General features: G+C 38.3%; 1 protein-coding gene and 1 pseudogene across 1 annotated transcript; both read right to left on the bottom strand.

The window, feature by feature from the left end:
* Positions 1-12: 12 nt before the first annotated feature.
* On the bottom strand, positions 13-1,365 carry LOC122088959. The gene has a single exon (XM_042658345.1). The coding sequence runs from the start codon at positions 973-975 to the stop codon at positions 97-99; it is 879 nt and encodes a 292-aa protein (XP_042514279.1). The 5' UTR covers positions 976-1,365; the 3' UTR covers positions 13-96.
* A 5,863-nt stretch (positions 1,366-7,228) lies between these two features.
* Positions 7,229-9,186, bottom strand: LOC122089049 (annotated as a pseudogene).
* Positions 9,187-14,424: the final 5,238 nt, after the last annotated feature.

Below are 14,424 nucleotides of genomic sequence, written 5' to 3' on the forward strand. Positions count from 1 at the left end.
CTGGAACTAAAGTCCAAGAAAGTATTGTCATTTGTATTGAAAATTCTCAGATTGGGTAAAGAGATATTTGTAATTTTACAATGTCACTCTAGTAAGTTATCTTGATAACGCACTAAACAGTAACCCAACCGACATGCCTACAGTACAAATCAAGGAAACACCACGTACTCGCACAAAGAAGAGATTCACATTTTTAGCAATCTGAAGAGTTAGGGTATGTATCTGCAATCGTCCGTGCTCCTCCATCTTCTTAAAGAAACACATTATTTTCAGCGATCGCCGCAGAAGGATTGCCAAAGAGAAGGGGTAAGCAAACGCCACAAGACTCTGAATTGAGACTTCCGTAATTGGGGAAGATCGAGTAATGTAATAGATCCAAGCTCCACAGCTGAGCTGGGCAATACCCAGAAGAGCAACGGCTTTGCTCAAATCAAAGATGGTCCTCATCATTCCTTCTAACACTTGCCTGTTTTCATTGGCGAGAGCAGAGAGATCGCGCTCGACTGTCGGGCCTTCGAACTCTTGGTGTTTCAATTCAGGGTTCTGACTAGAGTATTTGATTTTCTCCGAGTTCGTATCATCACAAGGTGTTGAGAAAAATCTGAGTCCAGTGTTAGGGTCTCTGGGTATCAAACGGGGAGGGATGTTGAACTTAGATGCAGAGCTTGAGTAAACTCTGAAGAAACTTAAATCATGGTTCATGGGTTTCTCAAATCGAGCCGCCAGGGACTTACAAGGCGTGATGGAATCTAGTAGAGTACTAATCAAATGGGATGATCGATCGGATATTCGACTCGAGTGATCTGGTGCGATGAGCATTCTACCTCTGAAATGGGTGTAAGAGGGAGAGGAAGAAGCGGAGGTAAAAGGCATAGCGCTTTCGGAGATGGAATAGGCGGGGAATACGGAATAAGAGGAAGAGCGACAGGGTCTGATAAGGTTCGTCGTGAATCTGCGAGCGATGAAGGTAGCCATTGTTGTTGGGCTTTTCTTCTTCCGTGGCTCTTCTTCAGTGGATTTATAAAGTTGTTCGGAGTCCCAGAGCGGACGTGGATTTGGAAAACTGGGTGCTCCATTACTTTCCCTGAAAAAAAACCTGGTTGGCTGGAAGCGATCCTGCGGCTACCGCCTCCCCGCACCCTCCCCCTAACATGTCCGGTGTCTCCCAAGACATGAATTATGAATCGGATTGGAAGAATTGGCTGATTCGGATCGGATTATCCAATTGATATCTGGTGATTCGGATCGGATTATCCAATTATCCAATTCGTTTTCTGATTCTATTTTTTGAAACCTTAGTTCCAGATCAGAACATTTTTTTTTTTTTATTTAAAAAAAAAATGTTTGTATCATGTTAGCTGATCTGTATCGATCATGAATTAGGTAATGCTGGTTATCTTAATATTTACCATTTTTTTGGGGGGTGGGGGTGGTGTGGTTGGGGGTGGAGGGTGGGGGTTTAATTTGAGATCTTATTCAAAAGAGCAGTAAAAGAAATGGATAAAATAAAATTCGGGTTATTCGGATTTTAATTTTAATATTTATAATACATTTTCAAACTATCAATTAATTTTGTATACGATAAGCATTTAAAATGGAACTTGAAATACCATTTGTTTCATTAGGCATTAAGTGAAATAATAATCAAGAACCATAACATTCAAGCTATGTGATAGGATAATATCATTGTCCATGCCCCCCAAAAAAAAAAACCTTATAAATTCACCTAAAATCTCGGGTGTAGAGTGATTATCTTTTTATAAATGTGTGAAGTGATTAGTTTAATGGAAGAGAACGTATGATTATATGGATATAATTAAAGGTACCAAAAATTGTCTACATTTCTCAATTTGTCCATAGATATATAATTTTTAATGAATAAAAGCTGTTTGTTTCTTTATCTTATAAACAACATGACCCAAACATATCTAATTATTTATTTTAAGGGAGGGGGTTCTCTGAGAAGACATGGTATACCTTAGGATTAGAGAACATTTTCCCTAATTTTAATTAGGTTCTATTCCTTATAAAAATAATATTTTATTATAATTTTTTTTATTGAGTTTTTTAGGGGTGTTTGGTTCAATAATTCTATCGAATTACTTTCCAGGTGAGTTCCATCCCCTACATGTCTAATTATTTATGATTCTTAATAGTTATTATAGTTGTTTATTGAATATTTTATATTACATTCATCCATATTTTTTTTTAAAGGATTTATATATTAGGATGAATGTGAGCTTCCAAACATATTTAATTATTTTTATAATTTCAAGCGCTTAACTATAGTTTTTTCTTTAAATATTTTATAATTTTTATCCAAGGCTAAACTATTTGGATAAAATTCGATTTAGCCGAATTATTCACAATACTTTAAAGTCTCCAAAATTTGTAGATTTTTCCAAGTCATTGGATGTTCTACAAATTTGTCTGAATTATTTGATTAACTGACTATGATCTTAATTGTATCAACCAAATTTGTCAAGGCTTCGTTGTTTGAGAATTGTTCCCATTGTTCTAAATTTCGGTATTAGATCACTTGTATCAACTGAGACCAATATTTTTATAGAAAGCTATGGCAAAACTGATCGATGGAGACCGATACTGGTACCGGTACGAAGGACTAAACCCTTGATTGGTCATTGGCATCTTCAACCTCAACTATGGATTGGTCAAGCCAAAAAGATCCTTTTTATTTTAAGTAAATCATAGATAAAGGAATATCAAGAAGAGACATTTACACCAATGAATCTATGTATACCATATACTATATATTACAGAAGCATAGGCGGTGAAAAAAACCCTAACGAACAAATGATAAGTGAAACCACTCATATCATGGCCGGAGACGGAGAAATCGACGACAATGCCGGAGTAACACAATAGACTCCGGCGGAAACATAATAGTTAAACTCACTGTAAGACAAAGCCGATGATGCAGAACAAGAGGGAGAATCCAACAACAGCACCCGACACCGACGAAACACACGCCAAACCGGTTTCCATCGACGATGTTGGAGCAATCGTCTGAGCATTCACTGCAACAGCCGAGAGAGTCGCCATTAGCATCAGAATTGCAGCTGAGGAGATCTTCACCAACGCCATTGCCACCGGAATTTGAGAAATAGAGGAAGTAATCCGACGACGTCGATTCTCAACTCTCAACAACTGGTTTAGGTAATGAACGAGTGAGGGGGGAAGAGGGAAGGGGGTTTATATTTTATAGAGGACGATTGGCAACGGGAAGAAAATTAAACTGGAGTTGGTGGGTCCTACTAACAGTCCTGAAAGTGTGACACCTGACATTCCAGCTCAGGGGGAGTGGGCAGGGAGGTGCTGTCTCGAATGATTGAAGTGCGACGTGTGCGGTGTGATGGCATAGGTTAGCTTCGCGTGAAGGGAAATGCATGACAAAGTATTTCGAATTACCACACTTGAAAACAACAGTGTTTCTCACTCTGAAAATGAAATCTCGTTTTCCATCTTTCTGAGGAAAGCCGGAGAAAGCTGCTTAGAGTAGATGACTACACAAGGGCGGGGGGACCCACATGGTACATATCTATGGATTTCAACGGTGAGGATTCAATCTTCGAGAAAAAAAATAAAAAATCCAATTTATGCCTTAGAGCAAACCCTTTCGAAGAAAAAAAAAAGTCCGCAACGAAAGAATCTATCCTTGTTATTTTAGAATATGCCCAAGCAGCCAATAAAAAAGAATAGGCCCAAGCGGTCAAGCCTATGTGACAAAAAAAATGTATTGGAGGCCCGTAAAAAGAATAAGCCCAAAAAGACCATGAAAAAAGAATTAGCCCAAGTGGCCCACCCAAAAATGAATTCAACATGACATGCTCTGGCCCATTGCCAACCCTACAACCAACCCAAAAGGTTATTTTTAAAGACCCAAAATACCAACCGCACTTACTAGTCATGTGGGCCTTGACCCCACAACAATATAGACCAGGTTATATTGGTCTATACTAGGTTATATTGGGGTTAAATGAGAACCATTCAACTTTTATTGAAAGCAGTGAAGAACACTAAACACCTCGTGTCAGTGGCCCGAAGGAGGTTAAATGGGTTGAATATAGAACCATGCTTCCTAAGGCATAGATCCCTTACCAATTCCTTTACCCCTTTGGGGTTAGCTCGGATCGGAGGGAGTTGACAAATCAAAACTTTGAAATTCTAATACAATGAAAGGGTGCATGCCAAAGAATGGATAGTTGAAAAATATAGAGGAAATGCCAACGATCAGAGGACATATGATTGAATTTGAATCTGAAACTTACACAAAATAAATACTGAGGCTGCATTTGGTAACGTTCTATTGGAACGAAAAAACATAATAAAGCGTTTGGTGCATCATAGACGACTTTCCATTTTTTTGGAACAAAAAGTGAAAAAAGAACAGTAGAAACTGGAATTGACGAAATGAAAAATAGTTGTTCCTTCTTCCTAGTTTCGTTCCAAAAAAAAAAAAAAAAAGCAATTATTTGGGGGATTTTAGGGAAATCGTTCTCGACAAACTTGTCTTCCGCCCTAGCTCTTCATTTTTCACAATTTCTCGCATAGAGAGGAGAGAAGACTTGCGTTTTGAAACCGTTCTAGAAACAGATTCACCAAACACTATTTTTTCATTTAAAAACGGAGTTTTGACACAGAAACTGAAATTTTCATTTTTGACACGAAATGTAGTTTTTGGAACAAAAACGTTACCAAACATAGCCTAAGACTACACAGTCGTGAGTCGTGACCATTCCCTTGATATCCAACCATCTCAGGTGATGCCTCGAGAAACTTTTCCCTTTCTTATTTGTTTCTCAACCATCTAAATTGAATAGAACAAAAATAATATATCTAGAATTGATGTCGATAAAGTTTAACTTATTCCATAACAAAAAGAAACAAATGGATACAAATGGAACCCTTCTTACAGAGGAGACAAGACAACTAGAAACAAGAAAAAAATTACTAAGATGGAAGTGCAAAGTAATCCATTATTTCTTTTCTTCTTCTTTCTCTTCATCTTTCTTATCCATAATTACTTTCTACTTCTTTCTTTTTTTAATGAGTGAGTTTAATGCAAGTAGAAGGTAAGGAAAGATAGGAGTGAAGCTCCAACAAGGGATCCAAGAACGGGCAATGCCGCTGTTGCAGAGTTGGCATGTGCAGCAGGTGCAGGCGACGCGGCTTGAGTATCATGAGTCACAGCCAAGGCTGAGCTCATGGAGGCAGCAGCGACGATGACGACGCAGGAGATCTTCCTCATGTCCATGATGGCTTTGTTCGGCAAATAAAAACCTCGAAAAAGGAAGGAATTATCACCGAACTCAGCAAGGAGATGAGGAAGAGAAGGCTATAATCAATCTGCTCTGCCTTGGGAAGAATGTGGATTGAGTCAGGTATTTATGGAAAGGGTTTTAACTATTTTGGGGTGAGAGTTCGTTTGTTCAATCTGTTATGGTTATGAGAAAAAAAAAGGGTGGTATTAGAATATGCATTAAAAGGGGTGAGAGAGTTGCAAATTTGTGGAGGGGAATGAATGTGCAGAAAAGATGAGAAAGGTCAATGGTTTGACTTTTTCATTTCGTGTCTTGGAAATTAAAAAGAAGAAGAAGGTGGTCTTAAGAGAGAAAAAAAAAAAAAAAAAAAAAAAAGGAGAGGATTGCAGTGTGGGTTTGCACCAGCACTGGATCAATCGCACCGCATGGGAGCATAAATAAGGGTGGAAATTTTTTTATTCATAGGGTTGGGCTGGGCAATCATTTCGCCTTCCTTTGTGTTTAGGAGTAGATGACAGTGAGGCAGGTTTTTTCCCCAAAATGTAACGATTATTGGATATAAATAATTAGTAGATTTTCTTTTCTAATTTCTAGTTTTTTTCTTATAAATGAAAATTTATAATAAACATACTGACAAGGGATTTGGAAATCAGCACGAGCCAAGGGGCCGAGGGCTGAAATAGGAAGAGCAGGGGACTTTTCCACGGGGGATTAAAGAAGCAGATAGAATGCGGGGAAAGCATGCCCAACCTTTTCTCTTATTTTAGTTAAAAAGACGAAGTCAATTAAACATATATCATCTTTCCTCTTAATTGCATCTTTTACTACAAATGGCAAAGGGTGCATGTCAAAACAATAGGAAGCTACATTTAGCAAAAAACTTATTACATGCAACTTTTATAGAATTTTATGACCCAAAATTGGTTGCTGAAAGCATAACAAACCAATTTATAAGCAATAAATCTTGCTCCCTTCGCCAAGTTTTCAAACTGTTTTTCTGTCCTCTCCTTTCCTCCAGGTTGTTGAATTGATATAACCAAGTCTAATCGGAATATAACTTTTGCATCAATGGTGGTCTCAGGAATTATAGGAAGAACTCTGCCAATCACAAATACTTTTCCATCCTCTAATAATGCTTCATAGCAATTTTTCAACAACTTCAAGCAATCAATATATAGTATTAAGAGAAAACCCATATACAGCTTCTCATCAAGAAAGAAAAATTTCAATTTAATTATGCAATCTAACAAACATATCTCCACCCACATGTTGTACCCTGCAATTTAATCATTTGTTTAATTACCGAGAAAGAGAACACTACCTTCTTGCAGGCATTCCCCAAACCCAAAAAGATGAGGAATTTAGAGGCGGGGTAGGGCCATCTTTTCACAGCCTGACTCCATTTCTCTATGTGTATGGGTGTGTGAAGGTAAAAGGTAACATTCTTTCTCCCTTAATTAATTTAAAATTGGAGGGGAAAAAAATTCAAACCTAGTAAAATCAATAATGATCAAGGGAAGAAGTGATGAATGCATTTATCAAGATAAGTTGGTGCATTTTGTATGACATGAGACAAATCCAAGTCAATGCCCTTGATGTTAGGATACTTGGAACCGTGATGTTTAAAGCTTTGACCACATAAGTTGTTTAAAGCTTGTACATGGACCAATTCAAATACTTTTCTATTCTCACACAACAATATATACTTCGATTCTTTGGAGGATAATATTGAAACAATAGAAGCTATCATCCAAGACCAAATGAACATTTTAATACTTAAATAGTTTTGAAAACAATTAATGGATATTATTTAAGATGGAGCCAAGCATATATCTTCTTGCCACTTAGTCACATTATTAAGTGAGATTTGGGTACAATCATTACAAATGCCAAGGGATACATATGAAAACAATCCCATACATACTATATCTTGGTGTGTGAAAAGCTTACAAGTGGTTTTTATACAATTCCATGACCCATTTGCTAAAAGCACAACAAACTAATTTAAAACCAATAAACCCAGCCCCTTTTGCCAAGATTTCAAACTCTCTCTGTATCCTCTCCTTTCCTCCAGGGTGTTGAGCCAACATAAACAAGTCTAGTCGAAACATGGCTTTTGCATCAACTATGGTCTCAGGAGCTATAGGAAGAACCCTTTCAATCACAACCACTTTGCCATCGTAATGCTTCATAGCAAAATTTCAACAACTTCAAAAAATGATCATCACCCCAATTGTGAAGTACCTCCTACATGTTAGATAATATGAGAATGATCTAGGTGAAAGACATTAATATATAGTAAGAAGAGAAAACTCATATATAGTTGCTCATATATTATACTTAGGCTATAGGTGTTATGCTAGTTGTGCACCACATGCATAGCCGATAGATGGGATTGAGGTGGGTGTACCATAGACACTAATCTTCCGTCCAACGACTTTGTGCATATGGTCACATAACAAAACCTTTCCCTTCTACTTAATAACAAAGAATTTAGCCACTCAAGAAAGAGAAATTCAATCTTTGCAATGTAACCTTAAAAAAAATGACATCTCATGTTGGAACACTTACAAACAGATTTCCACCAACATGTTGCAAACCTATAGTTAAACAATTATATCTATGTTTAATTAGATCATACTTTAAAAAAAAAAATGAGCAAAAGAACACTCATTGATGGTCGTGGCCCTTTGCCCAAATATTTTGGAAAGTGGGGCCATTTGATCAGGGAGTATTCTTTTTCCTTAAACATATATAATAAAGGGAGAAAGAATACTATCTGAAGGTATTGAGTATGCCCAGATACATGGGAAAGTGGAGCCAGGGCATGGCCATCTTTTCACAGTCTAGTTTCATTTTCCCCATGTGTCTAGATATACGCAACACTATAGGGTACCTTTCTTTTTTCTAATATAATAAAACAATGATTTAGTGAAGAGATGACAATACCAGGATAAGTTGGCGCATTTTGTATAACATGAGGCAAATCGAAGTTAATACCCTTGATGTTAGGATAGTTGGAAGTGATCAACTCAAGTGCAGTTCCGATTCCACCACCCACATCAACTACTACTTTGGCATTGTCAAAACCTTTGTATTCCTCAAGTATTTCCCTCATGGTTTTGATGGTTTCCCTTAGGATTGCTGTATTGAAAGACTCGTTGAAACTTGGGTCCGTAGCAGCATATTCATACACAGAGACACCATTGGCTTTGTCAAATGGAGTTCCTCCTTCCAAAACTGCATCTTTCAAGTGGTGCCTATATATAGTGAATCAAGGCAATTCTTATTTCTTTGAAAATGAATTATATATAGCTAGTCGAGGTCATAAATTAACCACTCCTTCAAGATTTAATTTTATCTCTAGTTGATGAAATTTATCGGATAGATGGAGATATGGACAACAACCGACTCATACCTATGTTAAATTAGGCTTAGAACTTGACTCAAATTTTAATAAAGAGGAAGAATAAGTTTAATACCAGCTCTGAAGGAAGACCTTATGATTTATCATCTTCAAGAAACCAGCCATTGGTGCATCATGATTTGCCAGAAAAAAGGTGGAGACTGGTGCCAAGTCATAGAGCCTTTCAACACAGCCGTCATGGTGGGTAAGAAGAGAGCAAGTGAGGATGGAGTAACTGGCCAGAAGCCTCATGATGCGATCAATCCTCTCAGGTGCATCTGGGTTCTGTGTTTGGAGCTGAGATGCTATCACTGAATATGAAAGCTGGGCATCTGGGCCAGCTCTAGCTATTATCTCTAGCAGATCCAGCTCTATAGCAGCTTTCAAAACCATAGGGAGGACTACAGAACCTGGCATTTCCATGGCCAAAACGCCAGCATCGTCGGTATTGTAGTAAACGCTGCATTTTTTGAGTTGATTCTCTGTGGAAGCAGCCATTGTTGGAGCTAATGGAAGTTCTCTGAACGAAAAAGGGAATAGTTTAGTCTCTAGCTTCCTTTCATCCAGTTAAATCACGTAAAAAAAAATCATTTTTTAAAGTTCTCAGTCGCTTTTGTGATTAGATTAGTGTCATTTCATAATTATAATTCTAACCTAACTGTTCGTGACTCAATTGAATTGAAGCTTGCTAATTGTTAAAAAGTATCTACTTGGTAGGGAGTTAATTAAACTTTAATTGAACCTCAATGAGTAGCGGAGTTGACATGGGCTTCGCCTAAGGATATAGTTTTCATTCAATCTCGGTATCACTTGATTCATGCCATTATTTGATTAGTATGGAGAGAGAATTTGAAGTGTCGGAATATTTTAGAAAATTTAATGTTGTTTTTTCTTGAGGCCATGACCAATGGAGATTACGTAATTCTTTTCAAAATCAAAACTAGTGAATGCAAAACAAATTTTAAATCTACTTATATTATAATTAATTTTCTTATCTAGCGCATCTGGGTAACTTCCCCATTTTTTTTTTTTTCCACCTCAGATCCCATTGGTCACTGACAGAGTATAAAGTAAAAGTGGGGGCTCTCTAAACTCTACCTTTTCTTTATTACAATATGAGAAATGATCACATACATCATGCATGATTAAAATGCATAATTAAAATGACGGCAAAGCATTGAATATCATTTTACTGATAGAGGATTCTCCAAGCAAGTGGTACAGAGAGGTGTATTAAAGAGGTGCTACAAAACAATATTGTATATTGGAGGGCAGTGAGGTAATTTCATGAAAGAGGATAGAGATAGACGCATAGACATTTGGTGTCAATTTGGCGCAGTTAACCCAACCGTGCCCTGAAGCCCATCAGGGCTTGGGTTGAGTTATTCAGCACACACATGGGCTTGGCTGGGATTTTCAAGCCCAAGGCTAGGCTGGATCGGACCTAGGCCAACCCAGCCCTACCATATGTATAATATATAAATATATGGTGTAAAGGAAGCTACTTGACCTCATGATCACCGCACCAGTACATAAGCCAATGAAGGGCGTACAGAGATTGAGGCTAGATTTTTGTATTTCATAGGGGTAGGACCGTCATTTCTCCCCCTCTATGATTGGGTGGAGGGACCACAACACCAGCCACCAGGTAGTGTTTTTCTTCACATATAGTATATATACAACATCCACACTCTTTATTTTTAATGAACCATTATCAGCCACACTCTTTAATACACCTGCACCACCATGCTTTTTATTTTTTAATACTCTGGCATCACCCACATTTTTTATTTTTTTATCCATCCATACCACTGACACTCTTAATGGTTGTGTGTATAATTGATTTATCATGTCTCTATTTTTTTCCCCCTCAATGTTGCAGAGATCCTTCTAAAAATTTGTTAGGTAGGACTCCATCAAAGAAAATCTAGATTTGCAGGAAAAAGTGGTTCTAGAATCATCTCCAACTGAATTTAAATCTCCCAAGTTGCATACTCTCAAAATTGACCAAGTGAAATAGAATTGAAGATAGTTTGATTTTTGCTCCTCCTCCTCCTCTTCCTCCTCCTCCTTCGTGGGGCCCTCTTTCAATTCCACGAGTAAGTGAAACACAGATTTAAGGATATAGGGGACGATATTGGTATTGGTATGGATATCAACACCAATTCAACACTGATTCAGATAGGATTGAATCAGTGGATATTGATCGGTTTTGCTCCTGCCTTTTTTTTAAAAAGTGTTAATTTTTTACTATTTTACCCTTGGAATGATACAGATAATCGATCCGGATCGATCAGGGATGGGTCAAGGAACGAGGATCAATCTCAGTTGATGCCAATCCGATATGACCGATATGACCAATATGAGACCTATACTTGAAACCTTGAACAGATTGCAAGATAACTTAATTTTCACTTGTATTACAAAGTTTTTACTTCCTAAGTTTTCGTGGGTTTTCCCAATAGTGAGCTGCAAAGGTTAGCCACTCTGAATTTAGCGGCAAATGTCAATCGCATATTTCTGTTTCTGTTTCTCCTTCACATGGTAGCCGTAGTTGGGTTACTCTGTTTTCTTGGATTCAAGTCAATTCAAGGTGTTAGATCAAACACTAAGAAACACGAATAAAGAGAGATAATAGATCCGTACGACACAGAGATTTAACGAGGTTCACACACCAGGGTGGTGTGCTACGTCCTCGGGCGAAGAAGAAGATGATTCACTATGCAGAAGAAAGATTACACCCTAGCAGCGGCTAGGAAGAACTCGCCCTGAAACCCTAGCTTCGTGAAAACCCTAGAATACAATGACTCTCAACAAGCAACAGTACATTATATATATACTCCAAATAGCGGTTCGACCCATCGGGTCGCGGTCGATCCGATCGAACCATACCGCGGGGGCTACGCCCCCGCACCCCCATACGAGATCAGTGATGGGCTCCGGGCTTGGACCTATCGGCCCAAGCCCTCTGCTTCCATCACAGATCTCAAAAAAATTCCCATTCGGGTCGCCACCAAAATATGTCGGATCAGGTCAATCTTCAAAACGGGTCAAGAATTCGAGACAAACTTAACAAATCTCCACCTTGGGTTGAATTCTCCTCCAACAGATAAACAAATAGCTAATATCTTCATCTTCTCCAATAGCCCTCCAAAGGGCTGAACTCAAACATGACAAACTCCAAGTAAGTTCAAGCAATGCTCGAACTTACCAACACATAACGGCTTAGTCAACATATCAGCTGGATTGTCTTCAGTACCAATCTTCAACACTTGAATATTACCTTGAGAAATTATCTCTTTTATGAAATGATACCGATCATCAATGTGCTTTGTCCTCTCATGATACATTGGATCTTTAGTCAAGTGAATAGCACTCTGGCTATCACAATGGACAACAGTCACCCCATGATCCATGCTGAGTTCTCCCAACAAACCTCTAAGCCAAATAGCTTCTTTAATTGCCTCAGTCACTGCCATATACTCTGCTTTAGTAGTAGATAATGCAACTGTAGCCTGTAAAGTAGCTTTCCAACTAACAGTACTTCCTCCAAGAGTAAATACATAGCCTGTGAGTGACCTCCTCTTGTCAAGATCACCTGCATAATCTGAATCAACATAACCAGATAAATTATCACCATTCCTCCCAAACTCCAAACAAACACCAGAGGTCCCTTTCAAGTACCTAAGTATCCACTTCACTGCTTCCCAATGAGCTTTACCTGGACATGACAAATATCTGCTCACCACACTGACAGCTTGTGAAATGTCAGGACGAGTGCAAACCATAGCATACATAACAGAGCCAACTGCACTAGAGTATGGAACACGTGACATGTACTCCACCTCTTCACCTGTCTTAGGTGATAGAGCAGTTGAAAGTCTAAAATGAGATGCAAGAGGAGTAGTTACAGGTTTGGCATCTTTCATGCCAAAACGATTCAATACCTTCTCAGTGTACTTTTGTTGAGATAGCCACAGCTTCCCTGCTTTTCTATCCCTCTTGATCTCCATACCAAGGATCTTCCTTGCTGCCCCCAAATCTTTCATCTCAAATTCAGAACTTAATTGTTCCTTCAACTTATTGACCTCATTCCTATCTTTTGCTGCAATCAACATATCATCAACATAAAGCAACAAATATATGAATGACCCATCAGAGAGGTTTCTGAAATAAACACAACAGTCATATTGACACCTGGAGTATCCAAAACTAGCCATAACTGAATCAAACCTTTTATACCACTGTCTAGGAGACTGTTTTAAACCATATAGGGACTTCTTCAACAAGCATACATGGTCCTCCTTATCTTCAATAACAAACCCTTCAGGTTGATGCATATAAATCTGTTCTTCTAGTTCACCATGCAAGAATGCTGTTTTCACATCAAGTTGCTCCAACTCCAAATCACGCATAGCAACTAAAGCAAGTAGGACACGAATAGAACTATGCTTAACAACAGGTGAGAAAACATCATTAAAATCAATTCCTTGTACCTGACTGTAGCCCTTTGCAACCAAACGTGCCTTGTACCTAGCATCTTCAACACCTGAGGCAGATTCCTTCTTCTTGAAGACCCCTTGCAACCAACAATTTTCTTCCCTGTTCTTGGCTTCACAAGCTCCCAAGTCTGATTTTTATGAAGAGATTCAATCTCCTCATTCATGGCAATCAACCATTTTGTAGAATCAATTGAAGCAACAGCTTCAGAATATGTTGCAGGCTCACTATTTTCAATTGTATCTGCAACAGACAATGCATAAGCAACAAATTCAGCATGCCCATACTTTTGTGGTTGTCTAATATTCCTCCTTGGTCTATCCTTGGCAATGCTGTACCGCTCTTCTTCTTGATTCTCTTGAGCATCATCTCCTTCAGTAAAAGTAGGCAACTGGACTAAAGTAGATTGTGCTTTGTTTGAAGATGAACCACCAATTTCAAACTCCACCTTCTCTCTAGATTTTTCTTGACCTTCATCACAATGAATAGGGACTTCTTTCCTAGGATGCAACATAGCAGATTCATCAAAAGTAACATCTCTGCTAATAAGAAATTTTGGAGACTTTGGATCAGAACACCACAACCTGTATCCTTTCACTCCAGATCCATACCCAAGAAAAATGCATTTCTTAGCCCTAGGTTCCAACTTCCCTTCATTTACATGTGCATAAGCAGGACATCCAAATACTTTTAAATTTGAGTAGTCTGCAGGTTTACCTGACCAAACTTCTTCTGGAGTCTTGCACTCAATAGCTGTGCAAGGAGATCGATTCACCAACAAGGTTGCTGTGTTAATTGCTTCTGCCCAGAACTCCTTGCCTAATCCTGCATTTGATAACATACACCTTGCCTTTTCTAACAAGGTTCTATTCATACGCTCTGCCACTCCATTCTGCTGGGGTGTTTTAACGACTGTATGGTGTCTTGCAATACCTTCATTTTTGCAGAACTCATTAAAGTCACCTTCACAAAACTCTAGGCCATTATCAGTTCTCAACCTTTTAATTTGTTTCCCGGTCTGCTTCTCAAGCAAATTCTTTCACTGTTTGAAAGTGACAAATACTTCATTTTTGTGCTTCAAGCAAGGATTAAAGTATCGGTATCGATCGCTGTATCGATCGGTCAAAATTAAGATACGTATCGGAGGGTATCGTATCGTATCGGAGATACACTAAGATACGCTAAAGATACACACATAAATGGATAGGAAACATTTTTTTAAACACTTTTGCATAA

The sequence above is a fragment of the Macadamia integrifolia genome, chromosome 9 (genome assembly GCF_013358625.1).
Source record: "Macadamia integrifolia cultivar HAES 741 chromosome 9, SCU_Mint_v3, whole genome shotgun sequence".
Classification (NCBI taxonomy): Eukaryota; Viridiplantae; Streptophyta; class Magnoliopsida; order Proteales; family Proteaceae; genus Macadamia; species Macadamia integrifolia.